At 47.7% G+C, this 24262-nt stretch overlaps 3 protein-coding genes across 9 annotated transcripts; 1 reads left to right on the top strand and 2 right to left on the bottom strand.

Moving 5' to 3' along the window:
* Positions 1-1255: 1255 nt before the first annotated feature.
* Positions 1256-6320, bottom strand: ddt (D-dopachrome tautomerase). Of its 2 annotated transcripts, XM_080302549.1 has the most exons (4): positions 6292-6320; positions 5983-6148; positions 3559-3734; positions 1256-1601 (listed from the first exon to the last, which is right to left on the bottom strand). In XM_080302549.1, the coding sequence occupies exons 1-4, from the start codon at positions 6303-6305 to the stop codon at positions 1529-1531; spliced, it is 429 nt and encodes a 142-aa protein (XP_080158675.1). In that variant the 5' UTR covers positions 6306-6320; the 3' UTR covers positions 1256-1528. The 2 variants fall into 2 exon arrangements, with proteins under 2 accessions (XP_080158675.1, XP_026027949.1); XM_026172164.2 differs by lacking the exon at positions 6292-6320 and having other exon boundaries at positions 5983-6186.
* Positions 6321-8449: 2129 nt separating this feature from the next.
* Positions 8450-10306, bottom strand: chchd10 (coiled-coil-helix-coiled-coil-helix domain containing 10). Its single transcript, XM_026172167.2, has 4 exons — positions 10080-10306; positions 9151-9373; positions 8908-9049; positions 8450-8615 (listed from the first exon to the last, which is right to left on the bottom strand). The coding sequence occupies exons 1-4, from the start codon at positions 10241-10243 to the stop codon at positions 8596-8598; spliced, it is 549 nt and encodes a 182-aa protein (XP_026027952.2). The 5' UTR covers positions 10244-10306; the 3' UTR covers positions 8450-8595.
* Positions 10307-11086: 780 nt separating this feature from the next.
* LOC113024820 (uncharacterized) lies at positions 11087-22840 on the top strand. 6 transcript variants are annotated; one of them, XM_080302544.1, is made up of 6 exons: positions 11091-11694; positions 12959-13089; positions 14817-14984; positions 18198-18264; positions 18968-19140; positions 20170-22840. In XM_080302544.1, the coding sequence occupies exons 1-6, from the start codon at positions 11406-11408 to the stop codon at positions 20209-20211; spliced, it is 870 nt and encodes a 289-aa protein (XP_080158670.1). In that variant the 5' UTR covers positions 11091-11405; the 3' UTR covers positions 20212-22840. The 6 variants fall into 6 exon arrangements, 5 of the variants coding, with proteins under 5 accessions (XP_080158668.1, XP_080158669.1, XP_080158670.1 ...); XM_080302545.1 differs by having other exon boundaries at positions 11092-11694; positions 18968-19069; XM_080302542.1 differs by lacking the exon at positions 20170-22840 and having other exon boundaries at positions 11087-11694; positions 18968-20093.
* The last annotated feature ends 1422 nt before the right edge of the window (positions 22841-24262 follow it).

Here is a 24262-nt window from a genome sequence, read left to right on the forward strand (position 1 = left end):
TCATACACTGTGACGTTTAATATCAGGGGCTCTCTGCAGGTTCGTCTCACAGCTGCTGTGAGCCAGATGATTCAGGGAGTTCAGTCCAACGGGGAGTCCTCGTGCTCCATCTCTCTGCTCTCTGAGCTGCAGAGCACTGGGTGAAAGGTCATCTGAGCATTTACATAACTCAGAGCTATGCTCCTGTTGTTGCTCTTTCAGGGACAGATGAGGGTCAGTAACCTCCTATGACAAACACTTGCTAGCATGGACTGCCTTCATAAATGTACCCGTGTTCACTCAGCTGGTGAAGTCTTACAGCTCATCATTGTGTTAGTCAGGCCAAAGCAGCTTGTTTGGAACATCCAGTTATTCTCTAACCCAGATTCTAGAGACTAAACCCTTCACACTGATGTTCATCACTTAGATTAAACTCACCTTTTCCAGTACATTTCCAACTGTAGGATTGAGTATTACTGCAAATGGAGACGGTCCTCTACCTCAGCCAACACAGGAGCTTTCCTCTGCTCTCACACATAAAGACGTGTTGCTCAGTAAGGACGAGGCATTTAGCCATGTCTTCTTTAGATAAGGAATATTAACACATTTAGGATACACATGTAAAAAGTGGCACCTTTCTCACTGATGTGTGTGAGCCAGGAGCTACGAGCTGTACGTCGCACTTCTTTAACGACTGAAATCACCAATGTGCAAAGATGCACATCGAACCTTCAACATCATGCACTCCACACTGTATATAAATACCACTTGTTTTGCACATATTCAACTCTGTATATTTTATATATTTTATTATTATTATTATTATTATTTTATTTTTTTACTATTTAATTTGTAAAAATGTGTATACACACACACACACACACACACACACACACACACACACACACGTAGGAAAATATTTAGTATACACATCCAGAAATGCATACACTATTATATATTGTACATATATTTATTAGTTTCAGGTTGGCCATTCTTGTATTTTGCTCGTTTGTGTTGTTGTGTTTGCACATCTCTGTTGCTTGTGGGGCTCGCACACAAGAATTTCACTCACATGTGCTGTGCCAGTGTGCCTGCACATGTGATGTGACAATAAAAAGTGATTTGATTTGATTTGATTTGAACCTGCTGAACACACGAAACAATGAACATTTTCAGGTGAAGCTGAGCTTTGAGAATCTGGCAGCAGATGTATAACGTGCAGTGATGGCTCACACGTGTCTGCTAACATGTGAAAGAAGGCAAACACACACACACATAAGTGAACTGTGTTTATTTCATCCACATCACAGTAACATTGTTTCCAGAGGAGCCCTCTGCTACATCAAAACTCAAACTTTAGAGCTCTTTCTCTGTGCGCTTCTTCGTAACAAGTATAGAAACCAAGCGAATGTAACAGTCGCAGAGCTTGGGTTTGGTTCAGACAGCAGAAATGATCATGGTGTGAAAATGAAGCAAGTGACCTTTAAACGACTGTGCAGAGGGGGCGGGTGCTGATGTGGTACAGCCGGTCGTTCAGGGAGGCGAGCCTTCACAGGAAGCTCATGACGGTTCCCTTTTTCCCCACTTGGTGAGGCTCCAGCGCGTTGAACACAATCACAATCCTGCCAATCAAACACAGCAGTCAGTCTGCACATCCACATGAGAGCAGCACACTCATCGCTGACAGCAGCACTAATGCTTACTGTGTTTAAACCATCATCCCAGACAGAAGACTGGCCCTGGAAGCAATCTTTCTACCAAATCAGTTCTCTACATCATCCTAATGGGAAATGCTCCACATGTGTCCAGATGATCTGCAACAACAGGAGGAAGAAGCACAAACACAGCACATCGAACACCTCTGCACCAGTGTTGTGGAGCACGGTGGTGCAGAGGTGAGGATTTGGGCTTGTTTTCTGATTGTTGCGAGTGCTCTTGCTCTTGACGAAGGCGGTCGCACTTTTCTCCTCTCCCTTAGCTTCCCTGCTTAGCCTCTTGTGTCCTTGTCTAGTCTCGTGTTTTTTTGTATTACTTTTTATTACTTTTCCGTGGAACACTCTCACAGTCTGTTCTCTAAAACCTAAAAGAGAATTATGGGTTGGATCAACTGGTCCCTGAATGCAATTGACACCACTTTCTCAACGAGAAGTCTGGGCTCGGGTGAGCCTGAGTGCTGAAGATATCTACCTATTCAGAACCATGGTAACAGGGTTCTTGCTGATCGGAGCTGGCTTGGCCCTGACTTATCGAAGAATTAAGAAAGCGGAACCGGCTGTTCAAACCCCCACAAGGCTGCCCGCTGGGATTGAAACGATGGAAGAGGCGTGAGTTTCTCAAAATGGGCTCATTGAACGCAGCATGGATAAGATCTTGGAGAAGCTTACGGCTGCTGTGAATACTCAGAATAAGATCTCTGAGCCCAAATTGGATGACATCTCGAGGAGGCCCACTGTTGTGAGTTCTCAGAATCGGCTCTTTGAGCACAAGAATGACAACATCACAGAACGTAAGTATGGCGAAGCTCGCGGCTCTCCAACGGGAGATTGAGAGACCAGTGTTGGACTGTAGAACTGCTTTGAAATTCATATGAGTTGTTCGCACTAAAGTAAAAAGCACCATCACTTCATGCGGAGACCCTCTCGGCGCCAGCTGCAGTCGCAAGGCTGGAGCTGAACAACAACACCCTGATAACGACTGTGTTTAGTCTGTTCTTCCCATTCCATGCAAGGCCACCTGGGTTGGCTGGAAGACTGTTTACTGAGCCTGGCAGGGCGAAGGACACTGTCTCAGCTGAACTCTGGACACGCCCACACATACATATACACTGATATGCACACACTCATCCCCCCTCCCTTTCCAAACGCCTTCGATGCTTGTTGCCTCCTGGGAACACGGCGGGTCTGAGCCCGCGCTGGATGGTAGCGCTGTGCAGGATGGCTGCTGTGTTTGCTTCGGATTACTCCTCACCCCCCACCCGACCCTGTTGCTGGTCACGTGCTCCATAATGTTGTGCTGTGGACATTTATGTGCTTTCTGTGCAGAGGAGTTTTGTTGTTTCCTGTTCTCATGCTGTCCTCCCAGGAGCCCAGCATGAGTAGAGGTCTCTTTTTTTCCTCTTGTACTTTCCCATTGTAGTGTATATTTCAGTGTTTTTCTGTAACGCTACCGATCTCTGACCTGTATCCCCATATGATGTCTGTGCTATGTATGTATGGATGGGAGGGGGGGTCCTATTTCACTACAGGTGTAAACTTTGCATGTGACAAATAAAAGGCTTGATTGATTGATTGACTGACTGAGTGCTGCAGTGGCATTGATTAGTGCTGGGCTCTGCTGGGATCGGGCCCAGTTTGACTTTATAGCATTCTGCAGAGTAGTAAACGTACACGCTCTTCTTTCCAAAGTATATTTATACAACAGCTGTCTACATTCAGAAAAGGCTCAGCGGCTCATGTCCGTTAGTTTATTCAGTTAGTGAATCATTAACATTCACAGCCTTTACATGTGATCACTGTCAAGCTGTTAAGGAGACAGCCTCAGTAAACAGGTAACTACAGCGAGTGTGCACAGCAGACTCACCTGTCTTGGCTCAGATCGAGCTCCTTGGTCAGAAACTCAAAGATCTTGGCGCTGTGCTCCTTGTTCTTCTCGGCGGTGTCAGTCACACCGATAGCAGACACTGACAGGATCACACACGGAGAGGTGGAACCTGCCATCAGCATCGGCAGCCCCGGCGTCACCACCACGTTCATCCGCTGGACCAAAGACACAGACACTCGCATTGAAGCCCGACTGAGAAAGAAGGCTGCACGGGCGAGGCTTGATCAAACAAACTAAGTGTGCTTACTTCCACAGAGGGCAGCACAGGTGCACCAGTTACTCCTCTGTGTCCTCGCTGCACACGCAAAACATGACGTAGCCTTAAACACGGTCACGAGCATCAGTGCAGTTAATCCACTGAATAATACAGTGTTCAATAGTTTGGTGTTATCAGACTTTGTGCAAAGGTACAGTTCGTGTTTCTCTAAGCAGAGTCACATTCTTTCATGTACATCTCTGAGGGGTAAAATATTAGTGTTTAAAAGTTGTGGAGGTGGACACAGTAACTCTGACCTCTGACCTCCTACAGTGGCTATGACCCTGACCGAAGGTGAAGCGACGCCCTGTACGAACATTCTGCTCTCCATACTTCTGCGTTGTTTGTTGGCAAGTCTTTCTTATCTGAGAAGGTTTAAATTTTTATCGTTAGCTTTTCCTTCTTTTTGAGTTGAGACAAAGCTGTGTGAAATTAGCCACGTTCCTCGCTGCTAGCACAGTAACCTGATCTGCTGGATGAAATGTATATTTTCATAGGTATTTGAAAGCTACTTGTGGCACATTGAACTGCATGCTGACAAGCCCTGACCTAACACAGTATCCCAGTTTAACTGCTCTCCTGTAAACTGGTGAGACATCGTCCTCTGTCCCGGCTCCAGATGTGAGCGGTCTCTGCCAGCATGTCATTAGGTTTGGTAAAAAACAAGAGTTCAAGCAAATGCACATACATGTTAATATTATCATTGGATCCCGATACACACGACATGCTGATTAAAATGCTGTTCATGTGTTTGTGCTCCATGGAAACTAGTTTTAGCAGCGTGCTCTTCTTCACTCGGTCAGTCACAGTTCTGTTACAAATGCAGACAAAAACACTGACAGCAGATCTCCAGAACATCACCTCGACATCCAGGTTTGTCCAAAGTCTTTGTGTTTCTCTGATGAGCATCAGTATTAAATGTGGATTCTTATTAGCAGCTTCACTGCTTGTTGGCTTTAAAGCTTTTATAGCTCTCCAAGCCTGAGTGGTCCTACACGGAGTGCGTTTGTAGCTGCTGGCTACAGCTGGAATAGGGCATTTACTTTATTCTTTACATCAGAGCAGGTGTGGGGAACGCCAGGCCTCGAGCGCCGGTGTCCTGCAGGTTTTAGACGTGTCCTTGATCTGCATGGCTAAATGACCTCCTCAGCATGTCTTGAGGTTCTCCAGAGGCCGGTGTTGTGCCAAATAGTGATTGTCTGCCAAAAATTGATTTCCGGTATTTGCCAAAAACTGATTGGTCGTATTTAAACTGCTATAAATAACTTGTTGGGCTATAATATGTGAAACATATGTCAAATGGATCCCTCATGGATAACATAAAGCCATCTTGGGCCACAAACAACATTTGTGTAACAAGGTAGAAGCCGCAATCAGTTTTTGGCAGTGACTTTTATATGACCTTTATTTATGCAATTCTCATTAACATTAAAAGTCTCTTGTAAGAGTAAGTTGGCCAAGAGGACAGCAGAAATGGCAGCAAAAATTACAATAGTTCTGTAAACATATTTTAAGTGGGGCTAAAGGACCGAATTTGTTATAAAGTAACTACAGTAACACAGAGTTATACAGATACTTGAAAAACTGATAATTTTTTAATTTATAATCCTTTTGTAAACCCTGTTCACCGAAGTCTATTACCAACACATGTAAAGATTTTACTCATAAAAAATACACAGACACATTGGAAATCCGTTTTTGGCACAGCACCGGGTAACAAACTCATCGTGCGATTCAGGTGAGATCTAAAACCTGCAGGTCCCCACGCGTGATCCAGAGGCTGCAGCTGCAAGAATAGAAACTACACCCTCGTTTCAGACACGTGACTATAATCCAGCGCTATCAGCCTGTGCTGTGTCCTGCTGATGGAGCTGTGATACTGAATCAACTTTGTTGACAAAGCGGCTCTTCGACGCGTGTAAAAACACTTTTGACGCTCTTTCACTGCGCGTGACTTTCACCGATTCACGCGTCATATCCAACTCTTCCCGATCGGTGCTTGTGATTGGTCACCTGTCGTACGTGGATCAGGGCTGAGAGGGTGATGAGAGAGCTGATCAGCGGACACGTATCCTCGGCGTGCGGCGCTCGCTCGCGGGCCTGTCAGCCTGGAGGTCGGGCTGGGTTCGTGTGTGTGCCGTACTCACGTCCTCGGGTTTCCCCAGAGCCGCCGCGGTGCTGGAGCACAGCCTCTTCAGAAAGGCCTCCGAGAACTGGCCGGCGGGCAGGTTGCTCTGTAGCTCGATGAAAGGCATGTTGCTGGAGCTCGCACGGACGTGGCCGTGGGAGGCTGAGACGGATGTGTCGTAAGAGCTGGCGAACCCGGAAGTAAACATGTAAAACCTTAACTCTTTACCTGGGCTGGGAAACTACAACTGTGATTGATGACGTCAGGTGTCATCAATCACAGCCCCCCCAGTCACATGACTGCGCCCCTCCCCACCACCAGCAGTCACATGACTGCCCGCATGTTGGATCGTCGGCTCGCTGGTTGGGGTCCAGAAAGTGATGTGAGCACTTTGGACAGAGCCGCTCTCACTTCTACAAACCTGGACAAATGTGTTTAAACATAAACGAGACCGTCCACGGCTGCAGTGTGTGTGTGTGCTCCCACGCTTCAAGTCAAAACGAAACAAGCGCGAGCACTCACGGAGACCAGGTAACTTCAGCGTGGACTGTTAAACATCAGGTTCTTATGAAGCCCTACGGAGCCTCGCACGGGACTGTCCAGAGCACTGTTAAATCAAATCAAATCACTTTTATTGTCACATCACATGTGCAGGCACACTGGCACAGCACATGCGAGTGAAATTCTTGTGTGCGAGCCCCACAAGCAACAGAGATGTGCAAACACAACAACACAAACGAGCAAAATACAAGAATGGCCAACCTGAAACTAATAAATATATGTACAATATATAATAGTGTATGCATTTCTGGATGTGTATACTAAATATTTTCCTACGTGTGTGTGTGTGTGTGTGTACACACATTTTTACAAATTAAATAGTAAAAAAATAAAATAATAATAATAATAATAAAATATATAAAATATACAGAGTTGAATATGTGCAAAACAAGTGGCATTTATATACAGTGTGGAGTGCATAATGTTAGTGAACTTAACCAAGACTGACAGGGAAGACTTTGTCCCGGACGGCTGGTTTAATGTGCTCAGAGTTCAGGCCAAGCGGCCGTGGTTGTTTCCGAGGTCTCAGTGCTGACCTGGAGGCACGTGGACTTAAAACACTCTTGCAGGATCTCACACAGCTTCAGTTCCTTTCTCTAGTGGACCTTGCGGGGCTCCGTAGGAGCTCGTTTCCTGTTTGTGCTGTAAAGAGAAAAGTGGACTGAATCACAAAAATCGCTTTCAGGGATGTTCCAGATCAGACCTTCACACAGTCATTAGGGAGCGTTTGCATTTTAAATATATTAACCCCCAACCGGTCGCAGCAGATGCCCCGCCCCTCCCTGAGCCTGGTGCTGCTGGAGGTTTCTTCCTGTTAAAAGAGTTTTTCCTTCCCGCTGTCACCAAAGTGCTGCTCGTAGGGGGTCACATGATTTTGGGGGTTTTCTTTACCTTACGATATAAAGCGCCTTGAGACAACCGTTGTTGTAACTTGGAGCTATATAAATTAAACGGAGGACTAGCGCTATCAGAAAGATTTCATAAATCCTTATTTGCTATCATTTTTGCTCCAGCAGTTGAATGATGATGGAATTTGGTAACAAAGAGTTTGCAGTGGCTGGGAGGAACAGACTCCTGCATGAGAGTAAGAGGGCTTCAGGGGGGATGACATGACCTATATGTATCCTGGGACGACCACATCGACAGGAGGGACGAGCAACACAGAGGCTGCAACAAGAAGGTGATGAGGTGTTTGCTTTTCAGTCACTGCGGGGAGATCGGCTCACACCAACAAACTGAATGAAGGCTGCCTCTGTGCTGCAAACTGGAAGCTGTGGTGGGGAGCAGGGCCCTGAACAAACTGGTATCCATCATAGATGATCTGCACCAACCTCTGAACAGGCAGTGCAGCAAAGAGACTCAGCTCTGCTGCCACACAGGACATCATTCAGACACACAGCACGTGTGTCGGGCAGAGCTGCAACGATAACGATCTGTTAGATTCAGTGTTTCTGGAGTTACAGTCTTATTTTGAAAGCAGTGTTGTGTGGCTCATGCTGGGAGCTAACACACACACAGACCTCTGTGCAACCTTACTGGCTGCTTCTTTCAAACAAACATCTATACAGGGACGCTCAGCTGTTGTTTGCAGATCTCACAAAGGCTCGATTCATTTTGTGGGTTTTTTGCAAATTTAACGGGACTATTAAAAAACACCTGGTGAAATTTAAAATGCAGCTTTCATGTGAAAACATTTCTGTAATGTTCAGATCTGTGTGCTGTTTACATTAGTGCAGTGTGTGGCACACACACCTGTGAGTATCCAGCTGCTAGCAGACTTACAGCACCAATCCAGCAAACAAACCTTTAATGTTCACAGTGTTTACCCACCATCATCATCATCAGTTTCCCACACTGAAAATAATCAAAGCAGGAAGTGAACATTTGTTTCGCTGCAGCATCCCAAAGTAGGACAGACCAACACGTGACGTCAACAGCAGCTATTTATTAAAGAGTTCATCACTGTTGTACAGTCAACACACACACACACACACACACACACTCTCTCTCTGAAGGACAGCGCTCCCGTTGGTGTCACGTGATCTTCACCATGATTGTGGGGGTCCGTTCATCACACCAGCGATGTCACACCTGCACAATCACAAACAAACACGAGTGACCGCCCTGCAGACATCAGTCGTCTCCTGACACCATCAGCGCACTTTGTTTTAAAGGGAACTGCTCCTAATGAGGGAACCAAAATAACCAGGATCGATTAGAGGTCCTGAATGTTTGTTTTCCACTGACTACCCACCCCCACTGATCACGTGACTGCACACTCAGGGCAATCACATGAAGCCGGTGGGCTGTTGTTGCAGGTTTTCGTGGCGTGCTCCGAGTAGAGCTGCAGTATGAGGCTCCACGCCTCCTTTACCAGACTTACCATGGGAGAACTTGCACTGTTTGAGCGCCTCGTTGAAGCCCTCACAGAGAGTGAGGTCTGTATGGTTGGTGGCACAATCCAGAAACTGTTTGACTTCAAAGTGACAGGGGCCTGGCTGGGCTGGAGCAGACCGGGGGGGCTCCTGAATGAGAGCATAAAGAAATGTCACACTCGTGGCAGCTGCAACATTAGAGCTGAGGCATGCTGGGCGTTGTCTGGGCGGCATTTCCAACCACCTCTTACCTGGTATGTAGCTTTGGCTGGTTCTGGACTGCTGCTGCTGCCCCCACCGAATGCTCCCGTGAGGGCGCTGCCAACCACGTGGCCCACAGCTGAGCCAACAGCTACTCCTGCAGCTGTGGTAGCCATCTGGGCCATGAGTCCTGGACCCTGGGACTGAGCAGGAGCTGGGGCCAGCGAGGCCGGAGGTGCATGAACAGGAGCTGGAGCGTGGGATGGAGCTGGGCTACAGACAGGAGAAAAACAGTCATGCAACACTGCTGCTAGCAGGACAAGAGCTTCCAGCTGCTGAACGCTCTGTGCTGCTGTTAGTTTCTGAGGGTAGGCTTCACATCAGAGTTAGCAGGTTTGGAGTTGGTTAGCATGCTGTGTGGATTTGTGATACGTCATCCGTCGCAGATCAAGTTCTGTTGCAATTCAAATTCCCAGATGTGCTCCGGCTCCTCCCGTCCTATCCAGGATGCATTGATGGCGGTTGCCTGCGTGGACTCAGTGCAGCCAAACATCCCAGAATGCATTCAGTCCAGAAGTCATGTTAGTGTTTGGTTTCTTTGCTCCTGACTAAAGTTCAGCTTCATAACTGGATCATTTTATTTCATTTGGAGAGGTGTCAGTACATGTTGAACTGAATATTACATCAGATATGACAGGTGAAAACTGTGCTGTTCTTATTTCAACAGCTGAATTCAGGCTAGCATTAAACACATTTTAGTTCAGAGATGATCAAATGATGTTTTTAATATTTGTATAATTGTCCAAGCTCAGAGCTGTTAGCTGAAGCTGCTTCACTCACCTTTTGTGACGCAGAAAAATGGCAGCAGTGTTTCAGGCGCACGTCACCGTGAAAGTCACGTGTACGGCGGTGTACAGCGTTTGCACTAATGCAGCAGCAGCGCTGAGATATTAACACACAGGTACTGTGACAGTCTCACCTGGCTGGAGCCGAGGGACGGCTGCGGCTTCCTCTGGCCATTGGAGATGATTTAGCGGACAACGCAAAGCCTGGACACGCCGACCTGGTCGCCTCTACACCGGCTCGACTGACCTTGTGCAACTCGCCTGTAATCCCCCCCAAAGAGCAACTGGAGGCAAACATCGCGAGATTTAGGCGTTACTTTAAACTCCCGTAGTGTCTCCTGGCGGGGAGGGTGGGGGGGCTGCACTTCTTGGGTTTTTAAAGTTTCATTGGAGGTTGGTAAACAGCAAAACGGCGCATTAGCGCCATCAGCTGGTATGGGGATGATCCAGCATGTTCAAAACCAGCAACACTAAATCTCAGCTGCTGACAAGCGTCCATGGCTGCAGAGCTCCGTTTGCAGCAGCTCACTGAGATCTGGCCAGTGTTGGCCAAGTTACTTGAAAAAAGTAATGAGATTACAGTAACGCGTTACTGCCCATCTCTGGATCTGGCTGCCTCTTTGTCTTCTTGTGGTTTTGGGTCACTTCAGTGACGCCTGTCCTTCGCACAGTGGTCACAGGGCCCTGAATGAAAACTGTGCTGCTCCCTCCCGTGCGTCTCATTTCTCTGTGTTTGCTGGATTTTCTGAAACCATTGTCCTTTCCTTTCTTGCTCCTTTCGTTAGAGTTTGCGCTCTGATGTCTGAGCTGCAAACTGACCCGTGGTCTTGTATCGTCGTCTAGCTGCAGAGCTCAAAGAGCCCATTGCTGATCCTTTTCCCTAATCTGACATGAAACTGGGACAATAAACGCTGTGTGTGAGGCAGTACAGATGTGGACAGAACTGTAACACTGGTCCATGTCTGTGTGACTGTGTGCCGGTGTAGAAAAGAAGCAGTAATGGAAGATACACCCCACGGCAGTGCTGCTGTCTGGGCGACTGTCCACCCACAGCTCTGTGCTTCTCCTCATTTTCACAGGTTTCTGTAGTTTGATGTCATAACCAAGGATTTCATCTTTTCATTCTGTCCCTTTACAGCTGTTCACTGTTACACACAAATCATGAAAGCAGCCCGTGACTGCAGCGTGGGCTGGCTGTGTGCTCTCGTGCAGCAGCGCGGGGAGTCCTCTCAGCTCTGGCTGTGGTGAGCGCTCACAGGCAGTACCGCCCCTGACCGCAGGGGGCGCTGTGTGCTGATCGCCGGGGTCCCTTCTGGAAAAGCTCCGTCGACGTTAAAGCTTCCGCAGAGCGTCCGTCCTGTGAGCCGAGGTGCAGGTGGTGGTCCCGGGTTATGCATGTCAGATAGCAGCAGTAACAACGCACAGGCTCCGCCTTCTGTGAGAGGGCCGAAGGTCTGAAGATGTCTGCCGCCGTGGACTTCCACTCTCAGATCGCCTCCATCATGGAGGTGCTGGCTAACGCGGCCGTGGCGGAAATCTGTAAAGTTGTGGACGATGGATACGCGGTGGTTCACCTGGAGATGTCCCGGAGCCAGAAGGAGAACGAGTTCCTGAGGAGGAAAATCAAGCTGCTGGAGCTGCAGATCGCCCGGTACCGAGCGGAGAGGGTGAGGGGGGCAGAGGGCTCCATCAGCAGCCGCTTTCCCGGGGTTCGCCTCTTCAGCCGGCAGAGCAGGGACTCGCAGGCGGGTATGTAGCACCGGCACCGGGTGGTGAAGCATTACCGTCATAGGACAGGCTGGCAGACACGATCAGGACGCGGTGGGAGGGCAGTGTGCCGTGACTCAGCGTGACACAGTCCACTGGGCACTCGGTGATTTTCGTGTTTGACCACGGCCGCGGGCCTGTCCTGTGTTTGGAGCGTCCTCCTCTGTAGCTTGGTGGACTCGAGTGTCAACGCCACGGGCTTATTATATCCAGGCGTACTCACACCCGAGGGATATGTTTGCAGTTCCACTGTTTCTGTGGGCTGATTATCGTGTAGTCCATAGTAAACACACCGCTGACCTCTGACCTCGGTGCCTGAGTCAGCGATTTCACTCCTGTCTCTGATTCGTTGGCTGCCACTGGAGGAGAACGTACTGGCGGCTGCGCAGTAACAAAGCAGGGCAGGGCCCAACAAACCCACGACCCTGGCTTCCCTCATCCACGGTGTGGACAACATGTGACCAGTCACACTGGTTATTGTACTAGCAGCTGATTGGTTGGTCCAGTTAAAGCACTCAGTAGAGTGGGGCGGAGCTACTGTAGCCTCAGTGCTGGTTGATGGTTTGACTGTCAGTGATAAACACAACACACAGGTTACAACTACGTGCTGTAAAATAGTTTGCAGCCAAGAGAAAACAAAGTTTCCTTTAAGAATTGATATCAGACGTTAGAGCAGGGTCCCCAATCCCAGGCCTCGAGGGCCGGTGTCCTGCAGGTTTTACATCTCACCCTGGGTCAACACACCTGAATCACATGATTGGCTCATTACCAGGCCTCTGAAGAAAGTCAAGACATGTTGAGCAGGTCATTTATACATTTAAATCAGCTGTGATGGATCAAGGACACATCTAAAAACCTGCAGGACACCGGCCCTCAGGGACTGGGATTGGGGACCCCTGCGTTAGACTGTCGGCACACACGTCTCAGGGATCTCCCAGGAGTGGCTGTTTTCTGGAGATCTGATTGGTCAGTAGGTGGTGATTTGTACCTGTTCACCTGTGATGAAGTCTGTTTGTCCAAACACTCAAATCCAGCTTAGCTGTTACGATGATCTACTGCGTCAGCCGTCGGTGTAAGGAGGGCTGACTCGGAGCGGCGAGCCTCTGACTCTGTGGACATGCAGCTTTTTAATACATAACGTGCACATGTGTTTGGCACGACATTAAACACCTGATTGTTTATATGAGTCTTTATTTTGAATGATCAGACTCACGAGCCTCTAATCATTCTTCTGGTATCCCATCAGGCCCCTCTCTGCAGGGCAGGACCAGGTTTCTGAACCGAGGGCCAGGAGCTCATCAGTCTGTGCAGAAGATCCAGCTCGTCAGTCTGGACCAGGATGCTGATCAGGAGGTTGTGACCACCACCAAAGCCGAGGTAAATCCTCACCCACACACGTCCGTTTACACACCAGTCCAAACTGTTCACACTTACAGACTGTCACACAAAGTTTTTATAGTTTTAAGTTGTTTTTAAATGGTCATGGCTGGATCTGTGACTGCGAGTGACCACAGTGGCCCCGGCAGACCTCCCTTTGTTACTCTACCCCCGTTTAAAACATACGATCCATGAAGGTGTAACACGGACAGGCTCAGAGCAGATGCCTGATGTAACCCACACACCTCACCACCGTCTCCTCGTACGTGTCCTGCACCACCTCACACACTGCTCTGACACTGCTGACCTCCATGCAGCACCACAGTTCCTCTCTCAGCAGCCTGTCATCTGCTTTCTCTCATCCTCAAAGACACAGTGAAGCTGACCTTCTCTGTTCTTCTCCATCATCACCCTCAAAGCAAACATCTTCTGCTCACTGATCTCTGTAACCTTGCTTCAACAGCTCTGTCCCATGTCTGCCTGCTGTGGCTCATCGTCCCTCTGTAGTTACTGCAGCTCTGAACATCAGCCTCGTTCTGGCAGATCTGTACCAGTACAGTTCTTCTCCATGCTTCAACAGCCTCTCACAGACACCTTCATACCTGCAAAGGTCATCTGGACCAAGTGTATTTCCACTCTTCATCCTCTTGTAGCTGACCTCACTTCCTGCTTATTATTCCTCTACACTTCCTGATTCACTAACTTCCCCCCACCCTCCTCCTTCCATCGCTCTCTGTTTTTCCAGTCGTGGGAGGAGCTATGAGGACTCTCTGGGCTTGCAGGGAACACAATAGAACAGATGTAGACATTTCTATAATAGAGTGTGAGTGTCTGTGACCACAGTCACATGTGCTTTAGTTCTTTCATGGTGTGTGTGCTTCAATGCACTCTCTAACAGAGTGTACTCACACTTCTGTCCCACTGCCTGTGAACACTTTCCCCTCACGATGTGATGTTTCTTAGCATGTCTGACGTCGTAACGTCCACAGACAACAGTGACAAACATTATTGGCTTTGTCTTTCTTCTGGTGCGTTTTCATTCAGAGGTGGTAGCAAGAACACCTACAGCAACAGGAGCTAATGTGTCTGCATTTAGCAAAAGCCTGTAAATGCTCACTTGTCTCTGTTTTCCAAGCCAAATTTCTTCACTGGCAAAATATGTGAGGGTTTGTGTTTGCAGCTACGCTCAGTTGCTGTCCACAGCTTTGCTGTTAGCGTCCTCCGTGATACGATAGCCCTCCAGCTAGCTGCTGCTGTCATGTGGTGCGTCCCTCATTTAAAGTGAAAAGTGTTCTTGTCGTTGTTGAGCGTGAATAAGAAATCTAATGTTGGGTCCATAATTATCTGGAGGATGACGGCACAGTAGAGAAGCAGCACAACGTCTCAGGGAGGAAACGCAGTATTTGTTGATGCCTGTGGGCTTCAGACTGTCGTCATTCACTGCAAACTAATACAAACAGTCCTAATATTTAAAATGTGCACAGTCTAGTTACCTGTCTGCCTGTGAAAATGGGCCTTTAAAACCAGAAACCAAAACATCACGGTGGGTACGTGGAAGTATCAGCTGGATTCATGCAGACAGGCTGCAGCTTTGCTCTGCATGGAAACAGTTATGTAACACGTTACTATGTAACTATTTATTTGGACGTGTGTTGTAATGATTACATTTGAAATAGTTTGATGATGTGAAGAACAGTGTTGTTCTCAAAGTGGGTGTGTCCTCTCAGTCAGCAGAGCCTGAGGGGGAGGGCGAGCTGCTGATCGTCAAGGTGGAGGGAGCAGTGGACGCTGGGTCTGTTGACCACAAGCTGCCGAGACGAGATGCTGCCTCCACCACTGCTACGTCACTCGGCGTCAGCGACGGCCAGACATCCAGACACCTAAGAGGAAAAGAGGTCAGTGGATCCAGCGTCGTCGGCTTTGTTGACGGTGGGACGGCTGAGATTGAGGGCGGCGACACTTTTCACAGTTCCCAGCCGCAGCAGACCGGAGCAGGGGACCGTCGGCCTTCGAGTAAAGGTGCTGACACCGGGCTGGGTACAGCTTCCTGTGAGGACAACAGCAAAGATAACCAGGCGGCGTTGGAGCCCTCCAAGTGCCCGCTGCCAGAAGTGATCGTCATTGATAGGGGAGGGGCATCGGACAAGGAGACCGCAGGGGAGGGGGGTGACTCGTCAGATGCAGTCCAGACAACCAGAGGACGAGACGGACACAAGGACGCGACTCGGTCCTCGGGTCTGTGCTCAGCCGGAGATGGGTCTGTGCTTCCTCACAATGACCCTCCAGGAACCTCCAGCATCAACTCCTCCAGTGACACGCACCTCCTGACTTTACACCACCCTGCGGTCCAACACAAAGCCCTCCCTCTGTCCTTCTACCAGGCCGTCACAATGGAGCGTCCGTACGGCTGCACCATCTGCACCAAACGCTTCTTCATGGAGTCGGACCTGCAGAAGCACATGGCCAGGCACACCAGGGAGAAACCCTACACCTGCCTGCTGTGTGGCAAAAGCTTCGTATGCCAGAGCCAGCTGGATATCCACCACAACGTGCACACCGGGGAGAGACCTTTCAGCTGCTCCGTCTGCAACCGGCGCTTCTCCCACCCCAGCAACCTCAAGAGGCATCAGAAGATCCAGCACTGAACCCAAAGACGAACTCTCCACAGCCCGCTGCACCACAGCTTCTCCTCCAGAGGCAGGCTTATACACTACTAACCTTCCTCAGCCTTAACTTCATGAAACAGGACTGGATGAATATTATCACATGAGCTGCTGTCACGTCACCCACACAGTCCTCTGCAGCACACAAAGGACACACACTGTTGTTGATGAGGGACAGGATGCAGTATGTGAGTGTGTAAGGATGAGTATGGAACAGCAGCGCACACAGAGACACACACACAGACACACACACACACAGAGACACACAGACACACACAGACACACACACACAGACAGACAGACACACACACACACAGACACACACACACAGACAGACAGACACACACACACACAGACACACAGACACACACACACAGACACACACAGACACACACACACACACAGACACACACAGACACACACACACACAGACAGACAGACACACAGACACACAGACACACACAGACAGACAGACACACACACACACACACACACACGTTTCCATGGAAGTATCCAATCAGACCATGAACACTGTGAATGAGCTTGTAACTCCTGAACTGTGAGCAGCATGAATCAGCTGGCACATGGCAGACACATCATCATCATCATCATCATCATCATCATCATCATCATCATCATCATCATCATCATCACCTCTAGTCCTTTATGAGCTCCTTGCAGACGGCCCGTACATCAGAAATGATGTCACAACTGTTGGTGTGTGGTGCACTTGTTGCCGTTAGTTTGCTGCACCTCTGTCTTTTGTAACCTGCTTCCTGTGTGTGTGTATTTACATGAAGTCTAATCAGTTTAACACAAATGTTCTGCAAAAAGCACCAAAGCAACATGAGCGTCAGCTGGGGACGGGCACAGACTGAGTGATTAACTCCATCACTGAGACCTCCTGTATGTTCTCGCTGCCTCTGCTGTGAGAGGCTGCACCGTCTCTGAGCAGCACATCAGAGACGTCACATCATGCAGATTCATTGCACGCTGTCTGGTCAAATGTTTGTCATGCTGGAGGTGTTTCAGTGTCCCACACACCAACACAAATCCCAGTGACGACACATGTGATGTTTGTCTTAGTGTTTAGGTCTGAGCACTTGATCGTCTCAGGTAGAAACGGAGGCTGACTGCTCGTCACGTTGTTACCTGATGAAGGCTCTGGCTGCTGGTCTGGGGTCAGCACACACTCTGCTGTAGCATCACTCTGGGCTCTTAGCTTAGCGTTAACATGCTGCCTGTGGTGTTGGCTGTCTGCATCATGCTGACACTCAGACACAGGATGCTGGCAGTGGCTGCGCTCATCATCCTGGTGCCTCTACACTGATGAAAGAACTAAAAAGGTTTCTGTGCTCATAAAAACACGGCCACGTCTGATAAGCAGGTCAGTTTCAGATCCAGCAATCAACCAAGAACCATCATAGCTGCTGCTGAGCTGAGCACCTGTATGGACATCAGACTGACTGAATCCAGACACATTAAGTGTACAAAGGCACAGCTGCTGTCTTTAGCAGCAGAGGCTAACTTGCTAACCCAGCTGCTTTCTTCTTTTGACTGATGAAAGTTTCTGTGAACTTGTCGAGACTTCATATATAAACCTCCCCCACCTTTAAATCTATCATCACACCTCATGGCTGTCCTGGTGAGCTTTGTCCCCATTAATCTGCAGCGTTGACTTTAATATCAGATTATTAGTCCACACCAGGTTAACGGGAGCTCCTGACACGCCCCCTGTGTGTAACGGGCTGTGTGAGTTGATGGCTGCAAAGAAGCCTTCGTTTGGTTTCCTTCATTTCTTTCATTTGGGATATGAGCCAAAGTCATGACATCATCACGAACATTTCCCTGTTAACGTACAAACTTCGCTTCACCTTTGAAATGAATTCATGAAATCTGAGCTATGAGTTCAACAAAGAAGAGAGAAACATTGTCACTGCTTTGTACTCGTGAATATAGCGACATGTAAATTTGCTAATAAATTGTATTTTCAAACACTTGTATTTTGTCGTTTCCTGTGTCGTACGCTCTGGACTCAGTGGTCCTCGGCCGAGCTCACGCTCGCTGTCGGCACCGGAGCGGTGCATTAGTGCCGGTCTAGCTTGGATGGGTTGTTTTAAGCTGGCCTGTAAGCAAAATAGATGCACAGATTCCTGCAGCTACAAAAACGAGACTTAGTGGAGAAAAACCAAACGCTCCTCCAGGAGCTCCTCCTCCTTCACTGCTCCAGGGCTGTGCAGGTGTACTGTCCCCCACAGCCCTGCCGTTAGGACTGCACCGAGTCAAATACAAGTATGAGATGTGATGGTGCTGTGAAAGCACGGTTCATGTCACAGCCATGTTGACGTCAGTTGACGTCCACAGCCTGTCATGACCCCCCCCCCCCACTGTGTGAGCGCCCCCTGGCTTCTCTGTGTCAGCTAAACGCCTCCCTCCTCTTTCCAGGGTCAGGGGAGTCTGAATAACACGAGCAGCTCTCAGATCCCGGAGGAAGACGTGGATCAGGTCCAAGGTATCATCTGTTTCTCACTTACATTGTTTCACGTGCTGCCAACCCCACGAAGGCTGTTCACCGACTAACCATCGGCCCTGGTCACTGCATAGACGAACAGAGCAGCCAGTGGCACCACGATGTCTGTAAGAAACCAATATTTGAAGAATTCATTACATTACAAATGATTGTGGTAAAAATCCGAGTCAGGAAACACAGATCCCAGAGAGGTGATGGTACCTGAAGCTTCATCGTTAGTACTCAGCAGCACGGTGTGTGGGACTGAGCTAGGAGAGAGTATCATCCAGTGCCAGGGTGGCTGAGCTCTAACACACTCAAGACTAACATACACCCAGAATAATGTGTATTTTTCATCATAGGACTCTCAGCTGTAGGCAAAAACTCCACACTTGATTTCAGTCTTAGTGCCTGTGTGAGAGCTGGGACAGTTTGGGTGAGCATGCACGCTGCTGTGGAACATCCTATCCTATGGTTCATATTCTGTCTGAATGAAACTATCATGAAACCTAGAGACTGTTCGAGTGTTCAGAACTTGCAGACGTTGTACCGGCGCACTGGAAATGTAAGGCTGAGACTAAAAAAGTATCCAGATCAGTTAACAAAGCACTTTGGCGTCTCACTGAAGGTGAAAAGGAGAAACTTGTCAGGTATTAACCTGAAAAATGCCGTTTCTAATCCTGTTTCTTTGCTGTGGGCTCCTCAGGCTCCACTCCAGGGAAACAGTCCCTCCCAGGGGCAGCTGGATTGGCAGGAGGACATCAGGACACAATGTCACCAGGAGACCGAGGCCCTGTACAGGCTCTTGGTAAATGCATTGAGGAAATCAATGACTGGTTGTGCCACAATTTTCTCCAGCTAAACAAAAACAAAACTGAGGTAATAGTCTTTGGCGTCAAAGAAAAACGATTACAGGTCACCAGAGAACTTCAATCTATACATCTAAAAACCACAAACCAGGCGAGAAATTTGGGTGTAGTGATGGATGCAGACCTAAACTTAGAAAAACACATTAAGACAATAACAAAGTCAGCTTACTATCACCTCAAGAATATATCAAGGATAAAAGATCTGATGTCTCAACAGGACCTGGAAAAACTAGTCCATGCATTCATCTTTAGTAGGCTTGATTACTGTAACAGCATCTTTACAGGTCTACCTAAAAAATCAGTCAGACAACTACAGCTCATTCAGAACTCTGCTGCTCGAGTCCTCACTAAGACCAAAAAAGTGGACCACATCAGTCCAGCTCTGAGGTCCTTACACTGGCTGCCTGTCCGTCAGAGGATAGACTTTAAAGTTCTGATGCTGGTCTATAAAGCTCTGAATGGTTTAGGACCAAAATACACCAATGACCTCCTGACCCAGTATGAACCTTCCAGATCCCTCAGGTCATCTGGATCCGGTCTTTTATCAGTTCCCAGAGTCAGAACCAGACACGGAGAAGCTGCATTCAGCTTTTATGCTCCTTATATCTGGAACAAACTCCCAGAAAGCCTCAGATCAGCTGAAACACTCAGTTTATTTAAATCCAGGTTGAAGACTCACCTGTTCTCAGCTGCATTTGAATAAAGCACCAAATCCACACTTTTAAGCTTAAATTTCAAAACTTACATTTAAACTACTGATTTTATCTACTGTTCTGATTTTATCTGTTTTGATTTTATATACTGTTGTTTGTTTGTTAATTAGTTAGTTAGTTTATTTGCTTGTTTTATTCAATTTTAAATCATGCTTTTTATTTGTTCTTGTTTCTAATGTCTCTGTAAAGCACTTTGAATCACCTTGTTGTTGAATTGTGCTATACAAATAAACTTGCCTTGCCTTACGGAGCAGCATCCTGTTCTAAACTCAAAATTGCATCAGTCAACCAAATCAGTTCAAAGCCAGCCTCTGGTTTTCCACCAGGTTCCAAGATGGCTCAGAGTGGAGCTCTGCTGCGAAGCTTGACGGCGCTGCAGTCGGCTTGCTGCCACGTGGGGCTGACAGACGTGGTGGGTCGTGGGTAGGAGGTGGAGACGAGGGAGCGCCTCTCAGCAGAGCTGAGTGCTGACATCATCAGCCGAAGGTGTGGGGTTCAACGCCTCTCCTGTTGCCATAGAAACAGTGGACTCCCAGGTCCAGCTAACATGGCCATCGTGGTCGCAGATGCAGCAGATGGACAACTTATCGAGTCCGAGCAGCAGTCAGGAGCAGGGGTCTGGCTCTCGCTTGGTGTGTTCGGAGCGATAATGCTTCTTTTGCAGTGCAGCTGTCTTTGCACCAGTCTTTCACCGATGTAGTGTGTGGACTGTGTGTGAACCAGTATGTGACTCAACACCAATGGGCTATTTACTGACAGGGTGTAGCCTTCAGATCGTCATCACCAGGTGTTCCTAATACACTCCGGGGTGACCCGGCCACTGTGACAGAAAACAGCCTTCATTTAGTTTTCCTGACACGTTCAAAGGTGACTCTGTGAATGATGGTCAGACTTTCTACCTCAGGACTTTCTGGTAGAGAGCAGAATTCATGGTTTCATCGATTACAGCAAGTCTTCCAGGTCATGGAGCTGCAGTTCACCCCAGAGCAGGGGTCGGCAACCTTTCTGATGATGAGTGCATCTAAACTTTCCTCAAAAGTCAGTGTGCCATATGACTGCATTAGCAATAAATGTAATAACGCTCTATACTAGCAGTCCTTCACAAACAGGGAACAGTCTGTCTATTCTCTCCATCTGTCAGCTGCTGCTGGCTCTTCCTCCTCCTCTTCCTCACACACTGCTGAGTTTGTCCTGGTGGATCATCAGGGCTGCAAAGCCTCACAGATGATGTGCAGCAGTGGGTCCCTCAGTCTGTCCTCACTCTGGACACTTGCAGTCGTCACACATGGAAATCAAATGTGTGATAAGCTGCAGGATTCAAACACAAGTGTAACTTGCTTCAAGGAGTCCATCATTGTTCCTGTCCCGAAGAAACCCCCCCCCTGCTTCTCTCAATGACTATCGCCCTGTAGCCCTCACGTCAGTAGTGATGAAGTGTTTTGAACGCCTGGTCAGAGACTTCATCATTTCTTCACTACCAGACACACTGGACCCACTACAGTTCGCTTACCGTCCAAATCGTTCCACAGACGATGCCATGTCTCATCTCCTCCACACATCACTCACTCACTTGGACACTAGAAGGGGGAATTATGTTAAAATGCTCTTCATAGACTACAGCTCTGCATTTAACACCATAATTCCCTCCACACTCACCACCAAGCTGGAGCATCTGGGACTCAGCTCATCTATGTGTCAGTGGATCTCCAACTTCCTAACTGGCAGACCACAGGCAGTAAGGATGGGCGGACATGTCTCAGCCTCCACCACTCTCAGCACTGGAGCCCCCCAGGGGTGTGTTCTGAGCCCCCTGCTGTACTCTTTGTACACATATGACTGTGTGGCCACTACCAGCTCCACCACCATCATCAAGTTTGCTGACGACACCGTCGTGGTGGGCCTGATCTCTGATAACAACGAGACAGCCTACCTGAAGGAGATTAGGAATCTGGAGAACTGGTGCCAGAGGAACAACCTCCTTCTAAACGTCAGTAAGACAAAGGAGCTGATAGTGGACTTCAGCACTAAGCAGGAGAGGAACTACCAGACCCCCGTCATCAACGAGTGCCCAGTGGAGAGAGTGGACAGCTTCAAATACCTCGGAGTTCACATCACGCAGGACCTGTCATGGTCCTGTCACATCAACACCGTGGTGAAAAAGGCCCGACAGCGTCTCTACCACCTCAGACGCTTGAGAGACTTCCAACTGCCCTCCAAGGTGCTCAGGAACTTTTACTCGTGCACCATAGAGAGCATCCTGACGGGAAACATCTTAACCTGGTTCGGGAACAGCACCATGCAGGACAGACGAGCTCTACAGAGGGTTGTGCGGTCAGCTGAGCGCACCATCCGCTCCGAGCTCCCTGACCTGCACTCAATCTACAGCAGGCGGTGCTGGACCAAGGCCAGGAAGATGGTGAAGGACCTCAGCCATCCCAACAACAGACTGTTCTCTCTGCTGAGGTCAGGAAAGCGATTCCGCTCCCTGAAGACCAACACAGAGAGACTGAGGAGGAGCTTCTTCCCGCAGGCGATACGGTCTCTCAATCACACCACCACACAGTACTGACCCACACATATGGTTCTTACACACACACTGGACTTTCTGGACTTTGGTTTCACTTCATCACTTAAATCACGCTGCTGTTATTGTGTATATGCTGCTGTTATTGTGTATATATTTATTTATATTTCTTCATACATTCTTATATAGTTCTATATTGTGTATTTTGTTGTACAGTTATTTTATTTTCAACTTTAATTTATATATTTTATCTTATTCTTCCCAGTTAAATTTACCTTTCATTCTAATTTGTGTTGTACAGTTATTTCATTTTTAACCTTAATTTATATTTTATTCCTTCCTAGTTAAATTTACCCTTTTTAATTTTTCATATTTATTTCCTATCTTATTCATAGCCTTTTCCTTTTTTGTTTTCTTTAGGTCACGAGCAGTTGTCCAAGCATTTCACTACATATCGTACTGTGTATGACTGTGTACGTGACAAATAAAATTTGAATTTGAATTTGAATTTGAACTTATAAACACATGTTCATACTTTTATTCCACAATCAGAGAGAAAGAAACAGAGAGTGCAGGACAGACAGACAGGTGACAGTCTCAGGTGTACACACTGCTACACAACAGCACAGAGAAGCAGGATTTAGTGTTTGTGTTATTACGAGTGTAAACAAGAAGAGTTCCAGATGGTACAGTGGACACATGTGTGACTGCTGTGATTAAAGCATCTTTCTTTCAGCTTAACGAGTGAACCGTCAGCTCGTTCAAACACACGTTAAAGTGCGTTTGGCTCGACACCACCGAACAGAGGCAGCAATATAACACAGCTCACATTAACAGTGCAGTGAATCCTGCTTGTGCCGTGATGTTCAGGACTGCAAACCGAGCAGCATCACTGACTTTCAGCCTGTTGTGTTTGTGGATATATGACTGACTTTAATTATCCACAAAATCATCACATTCTCTGTAAGATTAAGGTCGACTATTGTATTATATTTTAAAGGCTTTAAAACCAAGTAAACGCTGAAAGTACAAACATCGCTAATGTCACATAACTTTGCCGACATGTGGCCAACAGGAATGTTTTAATGTTCCTCATTATTAAACATTTGCACATAAATAAGTGACATAATATTCAGTACTTACTTTTAACAGTTTACTCTTCGGCCGCTCCACCTCCACTTCTGCAGCTGCCAGTCAAAGCTGCTATGATAACGTTTCACCCCAATTTAACATCACCGCGGTAGGAATTAGAATCAAACTTATGGGAGAGGAGACTCATTGGACATCAATCAGCGTGATGAGAACTATTGATAACAAAAGAAAGAATCTTTGGAAAAAGTTTTTCTTAGGAGAATTAATTTATTTTAGTCTGACCACAGTCCCATCCGCTAACATAGAGGAGGCGGGGTTTATGACCTATACTGCAGCCAGACACCAGGGGGCGATAGAGACGTTTTGGCTTCATTTTTGGGACGCTGTCACGTCATCCATCTTTATTACAGTCATTGGTGGTGATGAAGGAAAACGCTGGGTTGGCATGTAAAGGGGCATTTATTCCTTTCAAAGACCTGCAGTTCAAAAAAAGCGCCCCTCGACAGCCAAACCCATCTGTTCTCTGATTGGATTGTTACATTTGTGATTGACATGACATTGACCAATCAGATGAAAGGAAGAAAAATAGGGTTAAAATTCGTACTTGTAACTTGCAGGGTTTTTTGGCTAAGTCCACACACAGATTCTTTTTACACATACAAATCCTGATTTACATGTACAAAATATTTATGACCCAAGAGCGTAGATTTGGTTTGGGCATTGGTGGGGACGGATGATTCAACCACCGAACCCTGCCCTGTTTTTGTTTTTTGTTTTTCCTTCTTGATTAACAAAAAAGGAGA

Source organism: Astatotilapia calliptera, chromosome 6 (assembly GCF_964374335.1).
Source record: "Astatotilapia calliptera chromosome 6, fAstCal68.1, whole genome shotgun sequence".
NCBI lineage: Eukaryota > Metazoa > Chordata > Actinopteri > Cichliformes > Cichlidae > Astatotilapia > Astatotilapia calliptera.

Excerpts from the sequence above, each read along its gene's own strand:
- ddt (XM_026172164.2), bottom strand. The coding sequence starts at position 6,171 with ATGTTTACTTCCGGGTTCGCCAGCTCTTACGACACATCCGTCTCAGCC. Across the intron at positions 3,735-5,982 it reads CTCTGGGGAAACCCGAGGAC|CGGATGAACGTGGTGGTGAC; the intron begins GTGAGTACGGCA and ends TCTTTGGTCCAG. Across the intron at positions 1,602-3,558 it reads CTCGATCTGAGCCAAGACAG|GATTGTGATTGTGTTCAACG; the intron begins GTGAGTCTGCTG and ends TTTGATTGGCAG.
- chchd10 (XM_026172167.2), bottom strand. The coding sequence starts at position 10,243 with ATGTTTGCCTCCAGTTGCTCTTTGGGGGGGATTACAGGCGAGTTGCAC. Across the intron at positions 9,050-9,150 it reads CAGCCAAAGCTACATACCAG|GAGCCCCCCCGGTCTGCTCC; the intron begins GTAAGAGGTGGT and ends GCTCTCATTCAG. Across the intron at positions 8,616-8,907 it reads ACAGTGCAAGTTCTCCCATG|GTGTGACATCGCTGGTGTGA; the intron begins GTAAGTCTGGTA and ends GTGATTGTGCAG.
- LOC113024820 (XM_080302542.1), top strand. The coding sequence starts at position 11,406 with ATGTCTGCCGCCGTGGACTTCCACTCTCAGATCGCCTCCATCATGGAG. Across the intron at positions 11,695-12,958 it reads GAGCAGGGACTCGCAGGCGG|GCCCCTCTCTGCAGGGCAGG; the intron begins GTATGTAGCACC and ends GTATCCCATCAG. Across the intron at positions 14,985-18,197 it reads GACACCTAAGAGGAAAAGAG|GGTCAGGGGAGTCTGAATAA; the intron begins GTCAGTGGATCC and ends TCCTCTTTCCAG.